Raw genomic sequence first — 25,923 nt, forward strand, 5'->3', positions numbered from 1 at the left:
ATATGCATATTTTGGCCTGCTCCAATCTCCCCTGGAAAGCAAGGGAGGCGGATGGGTCTGTAAACACGCTGCACACTGTACCTCGCTCTCAAAGGTCAAGGGAAGTTCTGAATTCCACGGAGCGCACACCCACACTCGCGCCGCCCGGCCCGAGCTCCACCGGCCACACTGAAGGGGTCGCCGGTTCGCCCAGGACCCTGGGCTGCAGCCGCATTGACTCCAAGAGCAAAACAGAAACACGCACGATTCCCTTCCTGTACAGAAGCGTCATCAACGTTACAAGACGGACTTTTTGATGTGGCTCCTGACCTTGAGCGGCCGTCGGCATCTTCTGCTTTGTCATATGAGGAACCCAAAGGAGGAGAGAAACAGGCATCATCCTCAAAAGGTTAAAGTTTAATTAAGAGAATGTCAAAGTGAGGCATTGCTGATCAACGGGTATAAAGTTTCAGTTATGCAAAATGGACACATTTTAGAGATCCACTGGACCCCTTTTTTTTTCTTTTACTGCTACCACCTGAGTGTAATTCACCAGCCAACCGGGGCACAGAGACCTGTCCAGTCTCTGCCACACCTGTGTGGGGGGCCCACCTGGGTGTCAGCCAGCAAGAGGGGAGCGCTGATGCCTGAGAGTGCCGCAGAGAGCCGGGTGAGGGCCCTCAGCCAGGGGTGCGCCAGGCCCGAAATGGGGGGTGAAGGGTGCCGAGCGTACTCGGGAAAGCGGCCAGTGTGACCCCACCCTCCTGCCCAGCCTCTCGAGGGTCCAGAAAAAAAAAAGGATGTCAAGAGATAGTTAACAATAACTGCATAGAGCACTGTTCGGCACTAAAAGGGATAAAAAGATAGAAGCGGACTCATTTCTCGGAGATTGTAACACACAGAGCTGTGATAAAAGGCAGTATTCCTTCAATACATGCCATGAAAGAGTAAAAAATGCAATCGTGGTTCAAATGAGTAAGAAATAATACCCGGTTGGAGCATCCTAAGTCTTACACTAAAAACAAATCCTTCGGTCATTCATAGTTGCCTTGAGGACCATCCCAAACTGCTCTGCAGGCCCACGGGCCCCTCGAGGTTTAACCCCTGCGGCGTGTTCCGGCCTCATCCGCGGACGACTCATCCAAATCCTATTATTCAGCCGCGCAGAGGGGCCTGTAATGCTCTAGTCCGTCGGAGTCTTTCTCGGGTCTGTGCCTTAATTTGTGGTACGCCCTCTGCCTGGCGTAGCCTCCTACCCAATCCCACTTCTTGTCCACTACCAGCATTGCCAGCAGCGAGTGACCAACTGGACAAAAGCCACCTCATCAAAGGCAACTTACTGAAAGACAGGCTTACTTGCTGAATGACGAATTCCCTGATAAACTACCAGGAAAATACAGCAGAGCTGTCTTAACCCCTCTCCACTTCACTGACTCACTGAGCTGACAGACGTTCTTCATTCTGTCCGTAAAACGCCCTGACGGGTATCCACAAAATGCTGACCCTTCGTGGCCAACGGGCTCCTCTCCGAGCGCCTACGAAACAGCGCCATCGGCTGAGTCTGCACCATCGCCAACAGTCAGCTTTGTTCTTTACATCCTTACGCTTATGACTATTTAGTTTACTCTATTTGGTTAGCTACTACATAAATAAATCAGTGAAAAAACAAGTGCAAGAGGAGAGCTGACGATTCTCTGAGATGCCTTAGGAAGGTTCAGTCAAGACAAGCTGCAAGAAAAGAAAAGACCCAGTTATTCAGTTAAGAGTGGTCACGTCAGCTACGAAAGGCGGCCCTGGTAAATTTCTGGGACTCTGAAGACCAGATCGTTTCGCAAGTGTCGGAATTTAACTCCACCGTAAGGAAACAAAAACTGGGAATTGTTAGTCCTGTATCGCAGGTACGGATTATACAGAAAAGACAACCCGTAGCCCCACACTCAAAGGATGCAGCTCTTGGCCCTACATCAAGGTCTTAGGAGTTTTATATCAAGAAACAGCATTGGCTTAGAGGCTGAGTTTGGAAAACTCTCTTGACACCCATGTCGGGCACCAGTAGGGAGGAATTACCCACTGGTCAAACTCCTACTCAAAAATGATTGGTTTAAATCGGAAATGTTTAAAGCACATGATACCCTTTTAGAATTCCTCACTTGAACCAACATTTTTAATTAACCAGCTGCCAGTTCCGACTCCACTGATAGGACGGCTTCTCGTCCACCTTAAAACTACAGCAGTTTGCCACGCTGCAGCCAAAGATGGGCAGGAGACAAGGAGAGAAGAGGGAGAGAAAATAGTGGATGAAGAATAAACTGCATCCGAGGAAAAATCCATGGAAAGGGATTGACTATTCAACCGTCAAAAATGGTACAAAATGCTGACCATCCAATGAGTACTCTGTTTGAAACTGGCATTGAAACTGAGATTCACTCCCCCCGGCCTGGCGCATCAAAGACAAGCATTTTAGTCCAGGCCGGCTGGGTAGCACTTCATGCGCCACTAAAGAGCAGTCCATGACATTCCTATAACCACCACTACTGTTCCGGCTGCTTCGAGAGGTCTGCATTTCACCTTCAGTCTTGAAACACCTTTCCCAACCTGCATTGTGCTGCTGAAGTACGAGACACAGTGTATTGAGACAGATCATGAAGTCAGTTCAGAAAGGAAAATACAAGTAAACCAGAGCACAAAGACCAGGAGCTTCACGAACCACCGATTTCTCACATCTCGTCTTTATCTTGTAGACAAACAGTATATCAGTAAACAGGATTAATACTATGATTCTGTATTAAATCTAAAAACATCAAATGAGCAATGAAAAAGAGCTATAATTGAGTCACAGTTTCTACCAGAAACAGGAAGAATTTCTTAAAAAAGGAAAACAATTATTAAAAATAAGTTTATAAAGGAAAAATACATAATGTTAAAAAAATAAAAACAGCATATAAAAATCATATATTCAATATGCTTTCCACAGTGGAAAGATTAAATGTATAAAACAAAAGAAAAATAAAGCAAGCTACATATGTAATTTAAATTTTTCTAGTAGCCATAGAAACGGATGAAATGGGTCTTATTGATACATCTTCTTTAACTCAATATATCTAAAATATAATTGACGTTACCAGCATATCAGAATGTCCATTTTTAACACGCTCCCCGGAAGTCTGAGAAGCACAGCCCCACAAAGCAAGAGCCGGCTCTCGCACGGGGCTTAACAGACGCGAGGCATCTATTCCAAGCACTGGAGGCCCATCAACTCTTTTCATCGCCACAAGAATCGCACTAAGTGGACACTATTATCACACTCGTTTCAGAATGCGGCGTCTCAGGCACAGAGACGTGAAAGCCGCAGTCTGAACTCACACAGGAAGTGTCAGAGCTGGTGCCTGGACGCAGGAACCGTGCTCCCATCCACACCCTGGACCCCGCGGCCTCCCCAGAGCCCAGCTCGGGAACAGGCTTAGGTTCCTAAGAAAACCTTCTCCCGTCGGTGAGTCACGCTGGCATCGGCGTTGCTGCCATACCTCCCCAAATAGTATTGCTGAGAAAAGGCTGGATTTGAAATCCAAAGAATACGTTACAAAAAACTGTATTTTTGCCTTTCCTACTGCCCTTGAGCAGTCACATCTTCACTGGACCCACACTTCCTTTTCTGGAAAATGGAAATACACACTATTCACATGTTTAGGGGGATTTTAGGGGTTCCCTGAGGTCAGGTTGTAAGGATTAAATGAAATTATAAGTGAAAAAAAGAGCAAACATGATCTGTGACAGGTGGTAGGGACCCAGTAAGCACTGATTTCCTTCTATCTCCTTTACAATGATAATTACTGAGTCCTCGCTGGACATCAGCCATGTGCTGGGGCCCAGGCAGAACAGAAACAAATGAGATGGGGCCCTGCTTTCCTGCAGTTCCTTTCCTGGTAGAGAGAAAATCAGATGATTCATAGAGAAAGCAAATGTTAAGAAGAGAGTTGCTAAGTAACTGATTTTGTTCTGATTTTGAATAAAAGCCTAATTTCCCTGAGCAAGCAAATTAGAAAATAGCAAAAGGCAGAAAAAGCCGAATGGTCCATGAAGAATGGCATAGGTGAGTATCCCCAGATTGCAAAAACAGTAAAAGAACTCCAAAACCAATTGTGAATGCAGAAAATCAAATAAAACACACATTCCTGGACCATGTACATATTTTTCTTCTTGGGGGGAAGAAAAGAATATTTAATCCCAGAAGAAGCATGAGCGTTAAAGTTTCAGGCTAAGGTATTCAAATTCAGAGTTAACCCAGAAGGAGGGGCAAGTCCCTAGGCTCTACTGTCATTATCTTGCCTGCTAAATCATCTGAGTTTTTTAAAATCCAAGTTAACACCAGATTTCCATGGACCTGTAGCTCCAGCGATTTTCAGAGAGCCATCAGCCTCCCAAGGGAAGGTACATCTGCAGCCTCCCACTTAGCCATCACTAGCATCCAAAACACACACTCAAAGGAGTGCCTTGGGCAACACGTGGCCTTTCTTCCAGAATTGGGCTTTTATCACCTGCCCCTGGGACCAAAAGTAACACAGACATCTGGTGATTCTTGTGATGGTGGGACTTGAACTCACCAGCCACGGCTGCGGGATCTCTGGCAGAGGCATCTGGGGAGGGGCCGGCAGGCTGTTGGGGGTCTCTGGCTTCGCAGCATGATCTTTCACTTCAAAACCTGTACCAACCAAAACCACAGAACTGGATGAGGAGAAGAAGGCAGAGAAAGGTGGCAACTGCTGGCGGCTATCCCCTCCTTGGCCCCACACTGAATACATCGCAGATACGTCTTTATTTTCTCTAGTCCTTTACAACAATCCTGCGAGGTGAGTGTTCTTCTTCTCCATTCTACAGGGGAAGGATCTGTGCTGGAACGAAAGGCTGAAGTACTTAATTGGAACACGGACAGGCAGAAATGACGGAGCAGGCACCAAAGTCGACATCCTTTCCAAGGCCAGGCAGCCTCTCAAAGGCGAGCGGCCTCTCCTGAACGTCCGCTCAGGTTAGTATAGACGCTTACCCACGTGCTAAGGGGGCAGACGCTTTCCTGGGAATCAGTAAATCTGCATCAAGGACCCTCCTGAGGTCCGATGCTGTAACAGACACGCTTATCGTTGACAAGGCTGATAATAAGCTCATACCCTCAGGGCATCATATTCACAACAGGCTCTCAGAAACCTTGCGTGGTGAGCACTGTACCAGTGAAGGCAGGAAAGAGGAGGAAACTACTTTAATCTGGGCACAGTGTTATTTACATGCCAAGGACTCACCGTTCTAGATCTAGAAAAATAACCTGCTCAACAATGACCACCTATGATGGGTCAAGCACGACGCTGCAGGCTGGGAAAAGACAAAGACCCTGACCTGCGGAAGCGACAGCAAGACTGGAATTTTGGCAGAAGCCTGGAAACAATAAAAAAAAGAGAAGAAAGAAAGAAAAAGAACAAATGGAAACTCTACCATCAAACAATCAGTGGCTGAGTTTTAAGCAAATTAAAGAGCCGAAGAGACAAATCAATGAATTGGACAATAACATCCAGAACAAAGCCTGGAGAGAAAAGGGGTCGAAACTCATTGGGCAGAGCAAGAGCGGAAGGGAAATCACGAGAAAGCAAACGGCAACGCCGGAGGCAGGAGGCCCAAACTGCAGTGTTCCCAAACTCCTGGCTGGGAAACAGGTGTACGCAGAGGAGAGGAGGTCGCAAGAAATGCTCCTTCTGCCAGTAAACTCAACAGGAGGAAATAGCAGCCAATAGCTGCTGAGCGTCTGCCGTGCGTCAGGCCCTGCTTGGAAATGTTTTATATGATCTCGTCGATCCGTACAGCATCCCTCCGAGGTGGGTGCTACTGTCCGCCCTTCTTACAGGTGAGGAGGCTGAAGGGATTAAGTGACCTGCTCGAGGTCACAGACTGAACAGGCAGAGACAGAAAGCAAAGCCCCTTTGACTGTACAGTAGACAGGCGTGACCACACGTCATAGGGGCCTGGGGTTCAGCCACGGGCAACGGAAGATACTGAAAGGGTCCAGGCAGGGAAGCGGCAACATCATTTCAAAGCGAACTTTCATCTCCGTCTTTATCTTCATCTCTATCTCTGTCACTGTCTCTATCTATCCTACTGCCCCTCAGACATGGTCCTCATCCTGCACTCCTACCCTCAGGGATTGGTCCCACCATCCACCCGGGGCCTCACATAGCTCTCATTCAATCTGCAGCCAGATCTTTGAACCCACTGCCCAGACTGACAAGGTGAGCTTTCTGGAACGCAAATCTAACTGTGTCAAATCATGGCTTCGTAGGCTAAAAATCAACGAATTGTACATTCAGATGGGTGAAGTGCACGGTATGTGAATTGTATCTCAGTGAAGCTGCTTACAATAAACCTCTACGTCTCATCCAGGTGTCTGCTACCCAGCCGTCAGGATTCTAACACCACACCCTCCAAGAACTGCCCCCCGCCGCCCCCCTCCCCACTCTCCCTCTCACTAAACTGGCTTGGACACTCCTCTTGGGTGCTCTCTTAACACTGATGCCCTCTCCCTGCTATTCTGTCTTACCCACTGTGCACAGAAGAGTTAACACGGCAGGCCTGAGGCTGCTGTCCTTACCAGGGCTGGCATCTGGGAATGTGGCTTTCAGAAGTGTTCCCACCATTCCCTAATCGATAAGGTTGGTCTACTCTGCCTCGACTGTCTGGGCAAACAACATGACCTCACGCCAAACACCTGCTGTGATGGCGAATTCTGTGTGCCAACCTGACCAGGCTCAGGGATGCTCAGAGAGCTGGCAGAACGTTATTTCTGGGTGTATCTGTGAGAATGTTTCTGGAAGAGATTAGCATTTGCGTTGCAGAACTCAAAAGGGGATGGTCCTCCCCAGTGTGGGTGGACATCATCCAACCTGTTGAGGACCTGAACAGAACACACAGGCCGAGGAAGGGCGGGTGCACTCTCTCTGCTTGAGCCAAGTGGCCCATCTTCTCCTGCCCTCGGACGCTGGCGTTCTTAGTTCTCTGGCCAGCACTTGAACCATCAGTCTCCCTGACGCTCAGGCCTTTGGACTCGAACTGAACTACAGAACTGGCTTTCCTCAGTCTCGAGTTTGCAGAGGGCAGACTGTGGGACTTCTGAGCCTCTGTAATCACAGAAGCCGACCCCTACAACAAATCTCCTCTTTATCTCCATCTCTATCCCTCTATCCTCTCGGTTCTCTTTCTCTGGGGAACCCTGACTAATACACCTGCTTTCCTGGGTGTCTGGGCTTTTGGTACGTGCCAGGCGGAGGGTGCCTATGTGACCCGCCCCCAGTAACGTCCTCGGCCACTGAGTCTCCAGTGAGCTTCCCTGAACAGACCCTTGCACACAGGCTGCTGCGTTTCTGTTGCTGAGGGAAGACTGTGACCTGTGTGACCCTCGTGGGGGAAGGGACATGAGTAGCCTGCACATGGGCCCCTCCAGGCTTGGCCTGAGTCTCTTCCCCTTATGATCTTTTCTTGAATCCTTACTATCCGTGTGATGAATCCCAGGCACGAGAAAGTACAACTCCATGCTGAGTCCTGCTAGCAAATCCCCCAGTGTTGGGGCGCTCTTAGGGACCCGCCCAACACACCTACTTTAAGCCTGACCCCTTAAGGTCTTTATCTTTCTAAACGCAGAGACTAACACAGTACCTGGCACGTAGTAAGGCCTTCGATGACAACTTGATGAATGAATACATTCATTCATTCATGAATGTGTTCTGAAAAGATGAGAATTAAAGATGGCTTCGAGGCAAAAAGAGACTGGAAGAAGAAAGACTTGAGGTTTGAATGAGACGTACCTTTGGATGACTGTATCCTCAGCAGGATGTCTGTGATAACTGCCTTTTTCTCCCTGACAGTTGAGGTTAGATATTCATGGTCCAGGAGTTCAAGAAAGAGACGAAGTTCAACGATTAACTCTTCCATTGCTGAAGACAAAGGAGAAAGGGAAGGTTCTATGAGACCCACCAATCTGCAATGTCAAAACAGGAGTGCTAAATTTTACTCAAAGTATTTCGTTTTTAGCTTGATGGCTGAATATTGTTTTCCAACAGGAAACACAAGTTAGCTGAAACCGGGGCGTCTAAAAGATTCACGCATCATCTTCTAGACAAATGTGCTCCCCCATCACTTCTGCTCTGAGGCAGAGGTGTTCGGCTGGGAGAAGCCCCAGAGCCACACTGCCAACAGATGGAGTCACGACCCAAGAGCCTGACAGCATCATCTGCTGTCAACGGCATGATATTAAATGTCAGTGTCAGGAAGGAGACGGGGGTTTAAAATGCCAAAGAGTCTTCAGATAGCTACTACAGGACGTGGGAAACCCAACACCCAACTCTGTGCTTTTGCAGGGCGGGCTCCCTCCCCAGGAAGATTGTGAGCGCCTTACAGTTACCACATGATGCTGGGTGCCGGGGAGGACCTCGATGTAAGTTCAGATCCTGACTTCCATCATGTCTTTTCTTTCTGGGATTACAGCAGACTTCCCCTCCGACACCCGTAAGACTGCACCATGGGGCTGGTGTCAGCAATTTTTACCCCAGGATGTGAACCTCTGAGTGATGCCAACGCCCTTTCAGGGTGTCCGCGAGGTCAAACTACTTTCATAATATATGACATTACTCACTTTTTCCTGCGCCAATGGTGCAAATGAAGGGGTGGTTAAACTTCTGGCATCTTAGCACAAGTCAAAGCAGTGGCACCAAACTATGCTATACTGTATCCTTCACTTACACACTAGCAGTAAAAATAAGTAAATAAATAAAAGTTTTAAAATGCTACTTTCACTTAAGAGTGTCTTTGATGAAGCAGTAAAAGTCATTGCTTTCATTAGATCTCAACCCTGGAGGATACACCTCTGTCAGGTGCTGTGTGGTGAGGTGGGAAGTACGCATGAAACACTTCTCTTGCGGACTCAAGTGCCACGGTCGTCTAGAGAAGAAGCACGTGTACAACCTTCTGAGCTGTGAGTTACACTAAGCCACTGTTTTCATGCAGCACCAAAGAAGAAATGATAGACAAACCGCGATTATTCAGAGTTGAGTATGTGAGCGACATTTTCTCAAAAATGAACAAAGTAAGCTTATCACGTCCAGGTAAACAATGACAGCATTTGTTGCCAATGACACAATTTGAGCTTCCGCGGGAAAAGAGAATTTTGAACACGTGTATCCACCACTAGGAACATGACAGCTTCTCAACAGAGACTTTTCCAATGAGATCAGGAACGACACTGAGGTACCTGCTCTCCTGGTGCATAAAGCAGTGTGTTGACGTTTGGAAGCTCTACACAACCAGGAAACCATGATGTCATGAAAGCCCACGTGGGTAAAGGTCCATCTAATGTGTAAAAGAAGCTGAAATATCTTCATGTAACAGAAAATGAAGTGTTCTTTGATACAGCGCCAGATTCCACGTTGCAACTAACCTTAAGAAACTACCACTTGTTGAGTTTCGGTGTAGTATCAAAGAATATTCACCATTTTCTGAAAAGGCACTAAAATACTCTTCTCTCTTCCAAGTACATAGCTTTGTGAGGCCAGATCGTCTTTATGTACTTCCACCAAAACAGCGGTTCATCACAATCAGAACGCAGAAACAGATGTGAGAAGCCAGCTTCTTCTGTTAAGCCGGATACTGAAGACACTTGTAGAAATATAAACAATGCCACTCTTTCACAAATTATCTCGTAATGCAGTTACTTCTCATAAATATATTAATAAATATCTTAAAAATCTGTCAGGTTTAAATTCTAATATGATAACCACCTACAGATATAACCACATAAATAAAAGCTCTTGGGGTCCTCAATATATATTTTGAGGCCAAAAAGTCCTAAGCAAAAAAGTTCAAGAACCACTGGTCTATGGAATTCTTCCCAAATTTACAATTCCACCAGTCTACAACACACTCCAGAATACAAGATCCTAACTGAGGCCACCCTTTTATAGCTACCAAAGCTCTCATAATTTTAGACAAGTGGGCAGAGAAATAATTGCAAATGAGTTCAGAGTAGGCGAGATGTATTCGAGGCTGTGCACTTTTCCTAATTGGGCAATCTCCTAATTTCCCTTCTATGAAATGAAGGGGCTGGATTAAGTTAGCCTTTAAGGTCTTTTTCATTAGGAGAACAATTTCCCGATGATTCTAAGTGGAAAACAATCTCATCTATACGTTAAAAATGATGGGCTGCTAGTGTTATTCGTAATAACAAAATGTGGAAACAACCCGAATGTCCACTGAGGGATGAATGGATAAATAAAATGTGGTCCATCCATACAGTGATATATTATTGGGTCTTAAAAAGGAAGAAAATCCTGACACGTGCCACACCATGGATGAACCTTGAGGGCATTCTGCGGAGTGAAATAAGCCCGACGCAGAAGGACAAATCCTGTGTGCTTCCGCTTCTGTGAGGTCCCTAGAGTCACCAAACTCATAGAGGAAGTAGAACGGCAGGTGCCAGGTGCTGGGGCAGGGCGGGGAACGGGGAGTGAGCGTTTGCCAGGGACAGAGTTGCCGTTGGGGACGATGGAAGTTCTGGTGGCGGATGGTGGTGATGTGAATGTGCTTAATGACCCTGAACTGTAGACTCAAAAAGGCGTAAAATGGTCAATTTTATGCTATGTATATTTTACCACAATAAAAACAAAATCAACCTTGTCCAAAAATGAAGGGCTGCTGAAAGCTATAAGCAAAAACGTTCAAAATGCTTATGGGTCTATGTTAAACTTCCAGAACCCATTCTCCACCCCCATTCGTATACTCATCAAAAATGCTTCTCTTGCATGTCGCCAAATCACATTTACCCTGCAGGATTTCACCTGGGATTCACCCAGCAGCATCAAAATATCTGAAGAGGACCAAGGACTGCACGCATCTGTCCTATCTCGTCTTCAACCTGAGCTTCCCTTACAGAGCTCCCATCGGGGATTCTACGCAGACCCCTCGGGGCTGGGAGTTTATCCTAACCACAGTCGGCTTCCCGCCCGGCCCACGCTCCTCAGAGAGCAGCGCCCTCAGCTACAAGCTGGACCCTTGGCAGCGACAGCTACACCACCGGGCCCTGCAGGCCACCTCCTGCTCCCAGGTCATAAGTGGACCACCTTAACCCAAACTGGTCCATCAGAGTCTCCTTCCTGTATATACTGCCTGGGACAGGAACTCTTAGTCAGTTGCGATCTCTTGAACTGAAGACGAGTAAACTCAGGAGCTACGGAGCTGCCACGTTTCGGCATGTATGTGCCAGCAGGGGAAAGTCATTAATAGAGGAAGAAAGAAGGAAGTTAACACCCTCAGGAGCACACACAGATACTCAGAGGCAAGAGAGAGGAAGCGCCGCACAGACAGGGCACTGGAAGGATTCCTGAGACCTTCCTGGACTTTTCTCAGTTACCTGTGAACCTGGACTGCACTGAATTCCCTGAGGTATCTGCATCCTTCTAATGATTTTTCACTTCATTGTTTATTAAGCTACTGTGTGGTTTTCTTTTCACCTGAAACGGCACCCAAAAGATTGTCAAACAAAGCTCTTTGCACCTCAGAAAGCAAAACATCCCCAAATCAGAGAGATGCAGTTGTTAAAAAAGTTCCTCCTTTCCAGGACCTGCATGGACTAAACAAACCACATTTTACCCTCAACAGGCCCTTCAAACACCTAAACTTACATCCCCTCTCTCCTAGCCTTCTCTAATTCAACATCCTCCACAAGCTCCTCCCCAAAAAAATCCTCCCAAGCTACTGAATTCTTTTGTCTCTTACCAGCTGTACTGATAACCGGGTACTGAGTGACCTTAAGGTGCTATTTTTTTTTCTTTTCTCAATATAGCTAGTCAGCTGGTTAAGAGTAGGCTTTATGCTTTGCTTGTCTCCGAGTACCTTACAGCAGCCTAGCAGGACAAGCCACTAGAAAGCATGCAAGGATTTTTGATGAGCAAATTAATAAAGTAAGAGAATTAATATTTTCTGAGAATCTGCTGTGTCAAAGGCATTGTCCTAGGCATCTACACATGACACTTTATTTAATTCTCACAATAATGCTGCAAAGACGTGATCGGCCCCCTACACGGGGGAATTAGAAGCCACGGCCCGTTTGTTTGTTTGTCTTTAAGCAAATGTTTACACGGCAATCACAGGCATGGGACACTTCTAGTCCCTTTACACGTATGACTTCGTGTGTGTTCCCAACAAACCCAGGAGGTAGAAGCTGGTCTTATCCCCATTTTACAGGCGAAGAAACTGAGGCTCGGAGAGGTTGCCTAAGGTTGCTAAGCAAATAAGTGGCTGAGCCTCTCCAGGTAATAATATGCTTGCTCACAGCCACACGGCTGGAACGGAACGGAACGAATCTGAACGCAGTTCTGACTCCAAAGGCCCTGCTTTGACTATTTCATGAGAATCACTCCATGGATTACGTTGAGATAACGCTGGCCTGGTGAGTGGCTACGCCATTTTTTAAAACTTTTTATGGAAATGTAGATTATATATAGTGCCCTGTGCTATACAGTAGGTCCTTGTTGGTTATCTATTTTATATATAGTAGTGTATACATTTTAATCCCCAAACTACTAATTTACCCCTCCCCCCGCCCTTTCCCCTTTGGTAACCATAAGTGTGTTTTCTCTGTCTGTGAGTCTATCTCTATTTTGGAAGAGTGGGTAACTCCCCCAAATTATGTCATCCTTAAAATGAGATGATTATTAGGTATCTCAGGATTGTAATGAGGCTAAAATGAGCTGATATCCATACAGAGGCAAGCATTTCACAAATGGTAGCTATTACCATTATTATAGCATATGCTCATCTTATTAGAACTTTACTTTAAGCCTTGGGATCCACAAACACAGCAAGTGGACATGACCCATGACTTCTGTCTTCTAAAACTAGCAAGTCCTTAAATATCTACCTCCGCCCTAAGAAAAGTCATGAAAGACTATTCTGTACAACTCTATGCAAATACATTTGAAAGTAGGTGAAACAGACAATTTCGTAGAAAAGAATATAATTTACCAAACTCTATTTACCAAATTACAGAAAGCTTACACAGAGAAAGCAAAGAAAGTTATCAAAGAATTGTCCTCACAAAAAAAGTACCAGACCCAGATGGTTTTACAGGGGAATTGTACCAAACCTTAAACATCAAGACTACTATCAATACATAAATTGTTCCAGAAGATGGAAACAGATAAACAATTTTCTAATTCTTTCTTTTCTAGGAGTAGGTATAAAAATGATGCCTAGGGGCTTCCCTGGTGGCGCAGTTGTTAAAAATCCGCCTGCCAATGCAGGGGACATGGGTTTGAGCCCTGGTCTGGGAAGATCCCACATGCCGCGGAGCAACTACGCCCGTGCGCCACAACTACTGAGCCTGCGTGTCGCAACTACTGAAGCCCGTGCACCTAGAGCCCGTGCTCCGCAACAAGAGAAGCCACTGCACTGAGAAGCCCGCACACCGCAATGAAGAGTGGCCCCCGCTCGCCACAACTAGAGAAAGCCTGTGCAGCAACGAAGACCCAACGCAGCCAAAAATAAATAAAAAAAAAAAATGATGCCTAAACCTAGTAGAGATAGCACAAAAAAAGAAAACCAAAGACCAATCTTACTTATATCAAGTGCAAAACTCCTAAATAAAATATTAGCAAACAGAAACCAACACTACCTTAATGGCACACATGACCAAATGAAATTCATTCCAGGAATGCAAGGATGACTCCACATTACGAGACCTACTAATATACATTCACCATATTAATAGATCTAACAGGAAGATCCTATGATTCTCATCATCCACAAATGATGAAAAAGCCTTCAAGAAAATTCAATACCCATTCCTGATTTTTTTAAGTCAACACAATGGGCACTGATATGTACTTCTTTAGTTTGATGAAATACATGCACTACCTGTTACAGGCTGAGTGCTTGCATCCCCTCTGCCATTCTGTTGAATCCCAACCCCCAGTGTGACGGCGTCAGGAGGGGGGCCTCTGGGAGGTGACCAGGTCATGAGGGTGCAGCCCCCATGACCAAGATCAGTGTCCTTACAAAAGAGGCCCAAGAAAGCGCTCTCACCGCTTCTACCATGTGAGGATACAACGAAAAGACAGTCGTCTGCAACAACTGTAGAAGAGGGCCTTCAACAGAACTTGGACCACGCTGGCACCCTGACCTTGGATATCCAGCCTCCAGAACCGTGAGAAATGCACTTCTGCTGTCTATAAGCCACCCTGTCTGTGGTATTTTGTTACAGCAGCCCAAACAGACTAAGACATTAACATAAAACAAAAACTGCATCTTACTTAATGAGGAAACACTGCGGGCATTCCCAGTAAGGTCGCAAACAAGTCAGGGAAGCCCATTTCCCCCACCACTTCTAACACTGCACTGGAAGTATTAGCCAATGCAATTAGAAACTTCAGAATAGAAGAGCACAAAGTTATCTCTATGTGCAGCTGATGTGAAAGTATACCTAGAAAACCCAAGAGAATCAATGATAAAACTACTGCCAAAAAAATGTTAATAAAGTCGGATACATAAAAACTATTGCCTTTGCACGCGATGTTTATACCAAACAATAAACAGAAGGTATAAATGGGACAGAAAATTCCATTTAAAAAAGCAACTAAAAAAGTGAAATACTTAAAATAATTTAGCAAGAAACATGTAAAACTTACAGAAGAAAAATTTTAAAACACTCCTGAAAGACAAACAAGGAAACTTGAACAAACGGAAAGTACCCCTTGCCTTTGAACAGAACAACTTAACATCCGACAGATGGCAACTCTTTCCGAGGTAACAGCTAAATCTAATGCAAGTCCAATAAATATATAACAAATTTTCTTTTGTTTTGTTTTGTGTCTCGAACTAGACGAATTGATGCTAAAAGGTTCATAGGGAAAAATAAGGGATGCCTGAGAACAATGAAGAGGGTCCAGCCACATCCTCTATTAAAACATAACATAAAGGTTCTATCTTTTAAATGGTGCTACAGCAATACATGAATTCCCAGTAAGATCAACAGTATAGAAAAGAAAGTCCAGATATAGACCCAAATACATATAGAAATACAGCCTATGATAAAGCTAGTATCTCAAATCAGTGGGGAAAAGATGGACCTCTTGATGACTGGGGTCAGGACAACCGGTAGCCATTTGGGGGGGAAAAAAAAGATAAAATTATGTACATCTTACACCAGAAAGAAACACCAACGATACCTGAGAATGTAAATGAAATCATTGCAGTCCTAGAAAAAAGAGTAGGTGAACTCCTTTGTAACCTTGGTATGGGAAAAGATTTTCTAACTCTGACTCAAAATCAGACATAAAAGACAAGACTGACTGATGAGACTATAAGAAAATAAAAGTCTGAGCGCCTAGAATAAGGACTGAATTACGGACTGCATCTCCTCCACCCGCCCTGCACAGAACTCACAGACAGTGCATCCCATAAACTCCTGGGGCCAATGGAAAATCCCTGGCCCGCCATGCACCTGCCCTTTATGCTGACTGTCTCCAGAGGCTGGGTCCAGGGTCAGGACCCTGGAGAACTGGTTTCATAAAATCCCATCTCATCCCTCTCACTGAGGACCGCTGGGCTACGCTGCAGGCGCCTCAGAAACTTGCCCTGACTCCTACACTCCTTCTTCTTTCCAATGACTTCTCCTGACCTTGGAGCGGAATCTTAACTCGCCCTTGCTTATTTTTCCAGACGCCTCTTTCCACCTCCCACCCGCAGCTCTTCTGAACGACTCAGTTTCCCACATACACCAGGCTTGCTTTTGCCCTGGACCTCGGCTCGCACTGCTGCCTTCTGCGCTGCGCCTTAACCCTGTGCGTCCCTGTCTGGTCCCCGCCTCGTCCCCAATACACCCCACGCACGTCTTTTACCAGCGACCTCTTACCTAGTTACCCCTGGAGACTCTAGGCCACCTGCATCGCCGTTCTCAACTCATGCTGTAACGACGGGTTAATCTGTCCCTCCCTCCACCCGTCACGAGGCAGGCTGAAGTCGGGGACCACGTTTGACTTCTCTCTGTACCTAGAACGCTGAGCACACTGCCTGACACGGAAGCTCGAACACAGCAAACACTCAGTATGCGTTTGGTGAATGAATTCACTTGCTTGTTTCTGGATCTCCATAATAGACAAAGTTCCTGAGGTTTGTTCTGAGGAGAAAGTTGCAGAGGAAAATGCCATGCATCGTCCTCTCACAGTTAGTAACTGCGTCTCCCGGGATGTTCTTAGAGCGTGCACATCAAAAGCGGTTAAAAGAATGGTTCTGACAAGTTCACGGTCTCAGTTTGACCAGCCCCTGGTCAGGGCCCTGTTCTGCTAAGGTTGCAGAGACACGGCAGGAGAGCACTTGGAAGAGGCTTAGGGGCAGGACTGGCGTGGCACTGGGCCAAGTGGCCAACACTCAGGCAAAGCACTTGCGTGTTTTCCCTTACAGGGTTGCAGTTAAGACCCTTCATGCAGACTCTTGCAAATATTTCCACAGCCTCCGCAGATAATCCAAGTGGGCTGCCTAAAAGCTGATCTGAGAAATCTCCGAAAAGCCGCACAGCTGTAGATGCTGTCTGGCTGGAAAGTTTCCCTCGGCTAGACTACCTCTAAAATTCCTTCAAACTCTAGACGACCGCTGTGGGAGTGACCAGATGACTTTGAGCACAAACCACTAAGCTTCTTTGACTCCTGGGGCCCTTGTCTGTAACTTGGGGATAATCACAGTTCTGTGTCAGCAAGACTGCAGCGGAGAATCCAGAAGCCACTGTGAATAAAAGCCCCTGAGTTCAGGGACATTCGATCAAGGCTAGTTTAATCTGAATCTGCAAAGAGAAAGTAAATAAGGTCTCTTCTCTACTTGTCAGGTTTCTGAACAGGACTTAGGACAAACACAGCTTCGTTGCAGCACTGACTCTGAATCTTTAAAAGCTTTATCAATATCCTAAGGGAAAGTCTGTGCCTTTAAAAGGGTAGGTGCGTACACGTACGTTCTGAGTCCTGAGACTCCTCCCTTCTGGGTTATACGCAGCCAGCAAGAGGTCCCCAAAGGCACTGGTATAAAAACCCACAGAACAAATTCTTTCCGGAAATTATCACGATTCTCAAAGGTCAGACTAATACAGGGATGGATGATGCAAGCCTTAGCAGAAAGATCGTGCTATTGTTTTGTAGAAAGTAAAAGACAAAACCTAGATCTGGACACGTTCTTTATTAATCATAATAATCTGTGTAACCTGACACCACCACAGGAACCAGATTTCCTAATACATGAAGCCTGATTCCTAGGCTGCTATAAGAAGACTTGACACAGAAACTAACATACCACTGTAAAGCAATTATACTCCAATAAAGATGTTAATAAATAAATAAATAAAAAGAAGACTTGACGAAAACCAAGCTGGTTGCTGACAATAGTTTTAAATAAGATATCAAGAGCAAATATTTTCATTCCACTTACATCGGTTCAAGTTAATTTAGTAACAAGTTGTTAAACGTGAGCTTGTTTAAGACACTGTACTCAATGTCTTCAAAGGCAAGTCTCTGACACACAAGGGTTCACGATCTAGAGTAGCAGATAAACATCTGGACTCACAGAACCATTATCCTATGAAAGACAGAGTCACGGGTTGTCAGGAAAAGTGCCGCTGATGGAGCTCTATCCCTGAAAAGATGACGTATCCTGGCAGCGGCACTAAGGATGGACTGGTGCAGTCAAGGGCTCGAGAAGCAATAGGCACACTCCGTCAAAAGGATATGGAGAGATGGGGATATGTGTATATGTACAGCGGATTCATTCTGTTATACAGCAGAAACTAACACACCATTGTAAAGCAATTATACTCCCATAAAGATGTTAAAAAAAAAAGGATATGGAGAATGACAGCAATAGGAGGATGGAAAAGAAAAATGCAAATGGATGCTCTATTTATTGTAAGATATTTAAAATATTTACTAAAAAACACTCGCAAAAATACCTGAGGGCATAATTGTGGGGTATACAATGTTATTAAGCAAGACAAACATGATCTTATATTCACATCAGAGAGACAAACAGTATGCAAATAAAAACAGCCAGAAATTATGATGGAAACTATGAGAAAAGCTCCCACCAACAATTCTGTGTCAGAGTTTCTGGCTCCAAATCCCTACTTCATGTCAGAGGTCCCCTGCTTTTAACAACGGCTCTGTATGCACGACAGCCAAAAGGGAGAAGCAACACGAGTGTCCATCAGTAGATGAATGAGCAAATGAAATGTGTTTTATCCAGACAATGAAATACGATTCAGCCTTAAAACGGAAGGAACTTCTGACACATGTTACAACAGGGGGGAACCTTGAGGACATAATGCTAAGTTAATAAGCCAGTTACAAAAGGCCAAATACTGTAGGATTCCACTTACATGAGGCCCCCAGAGTAGTCAAACTCCTGGAGACAGAAAGTAGGATGGTGGATGCCAGGGGCTGGGGGAGGGATGGGGAGTTACTGCTGAATGGGTGCGGAGTTTCAGTTTGGGTAAGATGGAGAAGTCCTGGAGATGGGTGGTAGTGATGGCCTCACAACAACATGGACGTACTTAACGCCACTGAACTATATATTTCAAGATGGTTAAAATGGTAAATTTCGTTACATATATTCACTATGATTTTTTATAAATAAATGAAAAAAAAAAGAATGGCTTATCTCCTGGGCTCATAAACACACAAGGGCTCCCAAGCACCCGCTGAATAAAGTTTTAACCTTGTCCAGCAGTAAACCTCTTGTCAATCTGGCCCCAATGTCCTTAGAATCTCATCACCTGCCATATTCCACCTTTCGTGCTTTGGTGTGGCCTGATCCAGCTACCACTCATTTTCAGAACACTCCTTGTGTTCCCGCCTGACCTTAGCGCGCGCTCTTCTGAAACACCCTCGCCCTGGCACTCACCTTCTCTACCAGCCGAGATTTCTGTAGGTGCAACCAAATGCCACCTCTTCTGCAAAGCCTTCCCAGACCAACTCAGTGGAGAGGGAATGCCCCTCATCTGTCTACTTATTCTTCAATTTGTCTATAAAACAATAAACTCCTCACTAGCGAGGGACAACTGAAAAGTGAAAGAAAAAGAAAATCCAGTACTACTTATAATAATAGCATTAAAATACATGAAATACTTAAGGATAAATTTAACAAGATAAGTGAGAGGCCTATAAGCTGACAACCACGAAACGTTGTTGAAAAAATACAGTGAAGATCTAAACAAAAGGAGAGACGCCATAGTCATTGATTAGAGAGATTCTCCCCCCAGATTAATCTACAGACTCAACACAATCCCAGTCAAGATCCCAGCAGCTTTTTTTGCAAAAGTGCATTGACCGGCTGATTCTAAAATACATGAAAATGAAACAAATTAGAATAGTCAAACGCTGGGGAGAAAAAAGAACAATGTTGGAGACCCCAAATCACCTAGTTTCAAGGCTCAGTACAACCTACGATAACCAACCAGTGTGGTTCGGCGTCAGGACAAGATGAGCGGAACAGAACAAAGTCCTGAAAGAAATCCCCACACAAACGGCCAAACGACTGCTGACGAAGATGCCAATTCAACAGGAGAGGACAGTCTTGGAAGAAATAGTGCTCAAGGAGTGGATCCCAAAGTGGGAAAAACTGAACTCACCCCGTGCATCACACCATACACAAAAGTGAACTCCAATGGACCAGAAACCTAAACATAAGAAGTAAAGCTTCAAATGTCTAGCAGAAAACATAGGAGAAATTAGTTATGACTTTGGAGTGGGCCAAGATTTCTCAGGACACCAAAAATACTCACATTTTAAAAGAAAATAATTAATAAATTGGACTTTTTGAGAGAAATCGTTAAGAGAAATCGTATTTGCAATGCACGTGGCTGACAGAGCACCTATATCGACACATACTCGCAATTCTGAGAATGTTTACAGATAAACAACCTAATTCTTTGCCTAAAGAATCAGGCAAAGGAGCTAAATACATTTCACACACAAAAAAAGACACAGATGGCCGATACGCACGTAAGAAGATGCTAACATCATTAGTCACCAGGTTAATGCACACTTAAACCACAAGGCACCCCTATACATCCACCAGAACGGCGGGAACTGGAAGGACTGCTCGTGTCAAGCCTCACTCTCCTGCTGGGGGTCCACGAGGTACAACTGTAGGAAAGTTAGCAGTTTCTTATAAAGTTAAATGGACGTTTACTATGTGATCCAGTAATTCCCCTGCCAGGTGTCTACCCAGGACATTGCACATGTCCACACAAAAACATTCGCAGCTTTACTCATCATAGCCAAAAACTGCACAAAACCTAAACAGCCAGTAACAGACATACCGGTAACAGATTACAAAGGATTCATACAATGGAATATTTCTTAGCAATAAAAAGAAACAAACCACGCAATGCATAACTTAGAGGAATCTCAAAAAAGAACCTAAGAGAAAGAAGCTAGACACACAAAAGGCATACTTGCATGATCCCATTTTTATGAAATTCTAGAGCCAGCAAAACTAATCTGCACTAACAGAAAGCAGGTCAGTGGCTGCCTTTGTCTGAGCGGGTGATGGACACGTTCCTGTGTCTCCATGGACGGAGACCCTGGGCTGAAGGTAAGCACATTCGAGGTGGGAATTAAGGGTCAGAGGGAAAAAAAAAAACCTAACTAGTGAAGGTGAAGTAAAATTAAACAGAAGACACTGCATCTTTCATCTGATAATGCTGGATAAATGGAATTGTAAGAAAATCTAGGTAAATGGAACTTTAAGAAAAGATTCTGCCACACAACAGCAATAAACAGGGCGTAAGAGCACTGGACTGGCTCAGTACATGGAGAGCTAATTCTGCGTTTACAAGGAAGAAAGCGGGGTTCCTAATCTTAGGCAGAAACTCGGAAGGCTCTAATGAGTTGAGTTCTCTTCGTTACCATAAAGTTGCATTGTATCTTTATTCATGAATGAGTTTTCCTCCTCATCAGAAGAAGGAATACAAACAAAGCGCAAAGGAAAGGAAGGCTGGACGTACAAACATGGTCTTGTTGAAACAACAGGCTTTACGATCGTGTTACCCATGAGGTGGATGAACGCAGCCCACACCCCTGGGAGGAAGGAACAAATTTCACCCCAACCAGTTCTGTCTCCTTCCAGAGGTGACAAGACCCTGTTGCAGTGCAAGCCTCTCTGCTGGGCAGGTGGAGGGGAGACGTCTGGCTACATGAGTTCACGGTCCCTCTCCACCAGGCAGGGAGACAGGCCACGTGCCACCCCTGGGTCCCCAAAGACCCGGCGAGGAAGCGAAACCCAGGCCAGGTGTGCAGGGAGGGAGACGCTTCCCAGCCCCCAGCCCTGCACCCCCCGCACGCATCCCTCCTGTGATCCATTTCACACAGAGGCAGCGAGGGGCTGAAGCATTTGCTAAGCGTCTGCCATCCTACCGGCTGAATTCTCCCGACACGACAAGGGCTCCTCCTTACCTAACACTCTGGGTTCACAGATGTAGCCCTGGAAGCTCAGGGAGGAACAGGGACTTCCAGGCCCCAGCCCAGCTGACGGCACACGCTCCGACAGTGCGCTTCCTATAACACCGCCCTGCCCCTAAAGCCCCTGGGGACGGTGCTAATTCAAGCCCTCGGGCACAAAAGGGGCCCTGGCACCACCTCTAAATGGAGAAGCGTCATTTAAACAGACACGGAGGCCCCTCTGCTCAGAATGAAAGACTGCCCTGCCCGCCTGCGCTGCGGCCACCAGCTGCCCAGTCGGAACACCTAAGGCTCTGCAGATGTCCAGAGTGACCACTGGGACAGCGGGCTTTGTGGAGGAAGGAGCCGCAAGAGGTTCCAGGGTGAGAAGGCTGCTCACAGGGCTCTGCACTCCCTGAGGGCAGAGGGGAGGGGGGTCCAGGGTCATTGGGATGCCCTGCCAGCTGTAAGATATCGTGTTTCCCGTAACTGAGGCAATAGGTATTTCCTATAAAACGCCATCACTTCACACTTCCAACTGGATTATAGCATCTCTGCAGCCACTACTTTGTTTGAATCAAAAAGCCCGCCCTAATTAAGTCATCTGAAGCTAGACCTTTGCATCTGGTGGATGAAGTCGAGGCAGAGGCTTCCTGGATGCTGACGATACCTCCAAGACTTTAGACCTTCCCAGTGAGCAAGCCTCAATCGCCTGCAACTCCCCAGAACTATGTCATAACGACCAACGGAAATGGCGACGCCTCGGCATGCTGGCCTTTCCTTTCAGCAATTCTGAAGCTCTACAATTACAGCCCATCTTAGATCCCACCCTTGACCCCTGCCAGCTGTGCTGAAATTGCAGAGCATCAGTCAGAAGTGGGAAGGGAGGAGGGGGGCATATATGAGAACAGGGAACGGAAATCTCCAAATCTCCCCGAGATGGCGGGGGCAGGAGAAGGATCAAAGCACACTGCCTGTAAAAGATAAAACAGAATACCTGCAACCAATAGGAGCTTTACACATCGGCCTGTCCTGACGGTCGTGCACCACGCAGGAGACACTCAGGCCCAGAGAGGTGGAGGGATCTGCCCAGGTCATGCTGCGAGGGGGGTCCTTTAAGGAGTCTAGAACTTTTACACCACGCCACCAGTGGGCCATGACATCCCTTTCCGGTCAGGAGAAGAACAGTCAATTATGACACTTATAGGATGTCTGAAAAGACGTAAGGCTGCCTTCACAGCTCTACAGTTGACTACACTTTCAATACTAAAAAGCTGAAGACGAAAGGGTCTTTTCAGCGCTTCCTTTCCGTCCTCAAGGCAGGAATACTGTAAACAGGCGCTTCTCAAACTTCCATGGGCTGCAGCTCACCGAGCGGACTGGTGAAAGTGCAGGTGCCGACTCAGCAGGTCTGGGGTGGGGCCTGAGAGCCTGCATTTCTCAGGAGCTCCCAGTCCCCGGGTCCCACTTAGAGAAGCCAGGCCCTAAGCCACGCTGAGTCTGACGCACCCAGGAAAGGGCGTGTCCAATGCAGACACGGAGAGCAACAACGCTCCTGAAAGAGACAACGGAAACATTGCTGCCTCACTCACCCTCCCGCCACAGCCTCCGCGAGCACCAGAGGCCTCAAAGAACCCTCATCCAGAGCACCAGCAGAGCAGGCAGGAGAGGAGAGAGCGCCACAGAGAAGCACCCCCCAGGGACGTGCTTGCATCTGGGTGACGTTCCCCAAACGGTCAGGCTCAACCGGATCTAAGATGACTGGATACCAGGCTTCAATGTGTGCGTAAGCTTAGCCTCAGCCTCATGCAAGGTGCGGGGTGGAGGGGAAACTGCCCAATCTGGCCGGAAGCCTATTTCTGTAAATACGGTTTCACTGGGGCACATCCACGCCGCTTCATTTATGTACTGTCTAAGGCTGCTTTCCCGCCAGGAGAGCACAGTAAAGTGGAGGCAACAGCGACCTAAAGCCCCAAACGTTTACAATGTGACCCTTTATAGGAAAAGTCTGTTCACCTCTGACCTGGGTATTCAGGGAGATAAACTCCGGAAAGGAACACCTGAAATCCAAGGCCCTGGAAACAATTCCAACATTGCAGAAGCAACTAGACCAGTGCAAACTCGGGGACAGGTAAGAGTTGTATTTTAGGGGGCTTCTCCTGATAGGAACACAGCATAATTGAAGCGCTTAGTCAACTTGTGACGGGTCCAATAAGAGGGACAAGAAAAAACTCATTTAAAAAAATCATGGTGCAGTAATTTTAAAAATTCAATATGTACCAATATTTACAACCAATAAAGCATACATTAAATGGGCGGGGGGAAGAACTGTATTTTAAGGCAAGCCTAGTAAAAGCTAGAAAACAGGGATGCCAGTTGGAAATGAGAGGCCCAGTCCACTGCCCAAGTGCAGTCGTTTTCCTGCTATTAACGCTGACTCTGCATCACAGGGAGACAGAGGATGATCTGTGTTTGAATCCACCAGCCTCCGTAGCTGTTTCCACTCCTTATGGAAATCTGGTCCATCATCCTTTCCTTCACGGCCCCCTTACGTGACAGGCCTCCAATGGACAAGCCTGAAGTTGGGCTTCTGAATTAATCTGGTTCCCACCTCATGCCAGCATGAGACGCTGAGGCCCCAGGCTCTTCTTCCGTCCTGGTCTCTCTGACAGCAGAAGAGGGCAAGCCTCCAGGGCTCCTGACAGCAGGTACAGAAGGAGGCTCAAACTGGAGGGGAAGGAGGGGCTGCCGGGCTCACCCCCAGGGAGGTGGCAGGACGGCCGTCTGTCTCCCGGCCCCTGCTCCCCTGGCAGATGGGGCCCGGCACCGTGATGTGCGGATGGGGAGGGAGTGGGCACCCACGTCTGGGTGACATATGTCCATGTGCTAATGGAAGCCAATTAAGGAAGGCGGGTGGTCTCACAAGAGCTTTCAGGGTTTGGAGCCGCGGCGCCCAGAGAATGCACGTGATCCAGGAGGGATCCACTGAACTGGGGGGACAGCGTGGTCCCCGTGCAGCGAGAGAGCACGGACTCTGGTGCTGAAGGGACTGGGGTGAGATTGTGCTCCACCACTACCTGGATGCGGCCTTGCGTACACGGGGACATTATCATCCCTCCCTCCAAAAAATGAGGGTGAGCAGAGCCTTGTCAACAGGTTTTGGGCTGTTTTTTTTGTTTGTTTCTTTTTTAAATAGCTTGCCTAATATAGAGCATTCACAGCACATAGTAAGCGCTCAATAAACTATAGCTGCTCCTGCCCCAGAGAAACCAAATCGACTGTCCCTTGTATATTTCACAAACCACCAATAAACCTAAGGAGAACTGCTCTTCCAAACAAGTCATTAAAAAAACGTAATAACAATCTAATCTGCAGGGTAGATGCTGTCATTTCGTAGAAGACAAAACTCTCACAAAGGATAAATAACTTACCTAAGGACACAGAACCAATATATAACAGACTGACATCTCGTTAACGTCTCTCTCTCAAAAATATTAGCAGTTTTAGCAACTACCAGCTCAATAATCTTTGCTTCAATTAAAAACCCCACTCTCTTGGGGCTTCCCTGGTGGCGCAGTGGTTGAGAGTCCGCCTGCCGATGCAGGGAACACGGGCTCGTGCCCCGGTCTGGGAGGATCCCACATGCCGCGGAGCGGCTGGGCCCGTGAGCCATGGCCGCTGAGCCTGCGCGTCTGGAGCCTGTGCTCCGCAACGGGAGAGGCCACAGCAGTGAGAGGCCCGCGTAGCACAAAAAAACAAAACAAAAAAAAACAAACCCACTCTCACCTTACCATTTACATAATAAAATGTGTATCCTCCTGCAAAGTATTTCTTTTTAGAATTAACCCAAAGAGCCCCGTTTCTACAGAGACAATTTTCTCTGCAAAGCCCAAAACACCTCCAGCCCACAATTAAAAGAGATTTTTTTTATACACATTTAGCTTCCTGGCTAAAGGATGTTGATCTGCTCCCCAGGGTGAGGGTCCAGAGGTTAAAAGATATACTAAGTCATACTTCACACCACCATGACCAAGCATCTAAAATAAGCCTGACTCAGTCAAACCAACCACCTCCACAGAGACGTCTACGTCACGTCCCCCTCTCTGTCCAGCTCCACCATCCCTCTGTCCCCACCCTCCCGACACAGCTCTTGTAGAGCCACCAGTGGCACCCACCACAAGCCACACCCTCACTTCACCCACCTGGCGGCGTCCGACGGCGTACCCGTCACCCGCCCTTCTGGAAACACTTCCTAGCCTGGTTTCCGGGCACCCCTTCCTTTACTTCTGTCGCCTTGCTTCCCCTGCTGTTTTCATCTTTCCCATCTCCAAATGTTGAAGTGACCCAGGTTTGGGCTTTTCTTCTCCCCTAATTACACTCAGTCCCTGGGTGATTTCCTCCAAGCCCATGATTTTAACTACAGTGGTCACCCCTAAATGTCTGC

The 25,923-nt window shown here is 46.6% G+C and overlaps 1 protein-coding gene across 1 annotated transcript in view; it reads right to left on the reverse strand.

Annotated features, from left to right (window-relative positions):
• The window catches only part of AFAP1 (actin filament associated protein 1), a 146,610-nt gene that overhangs the window by 82,496 nt on the left and 38,191 nt on the right, over positions 1–25,923 (reverse strand). Inside the window, exons 2-3 of the mRNA XM_060011881.1 lie at positions 7,818–7,946; positions 4,581–4,678 (exon numbers count right to left, since the gene is read on the reverse strand). Coding sequence (XP_059867864.1) covers positions 4,581–4,678; positions 7,818–7,944 — 225 coding nt within the window. The 5' untranslated portion in view covers positions 7,945–7,946. The remainder of the gene's footprint in view (positions 1–4,580; positions 4,679–7,817; positions 7,947–25,923) is intronic.

Source organism: Delphinus delphis, chromosome 5 (genome assembly GCF_949987515.2).
Source record: "Delphinus delphis chromosome 5, mDelDel1.2, whole genome shotgun sequence".
NCBI lineage: Eukaryota > Metazoa > Chordata > Mammalia > Artiodactyla > Delphinidae > Delphinus > Delphinus delphis.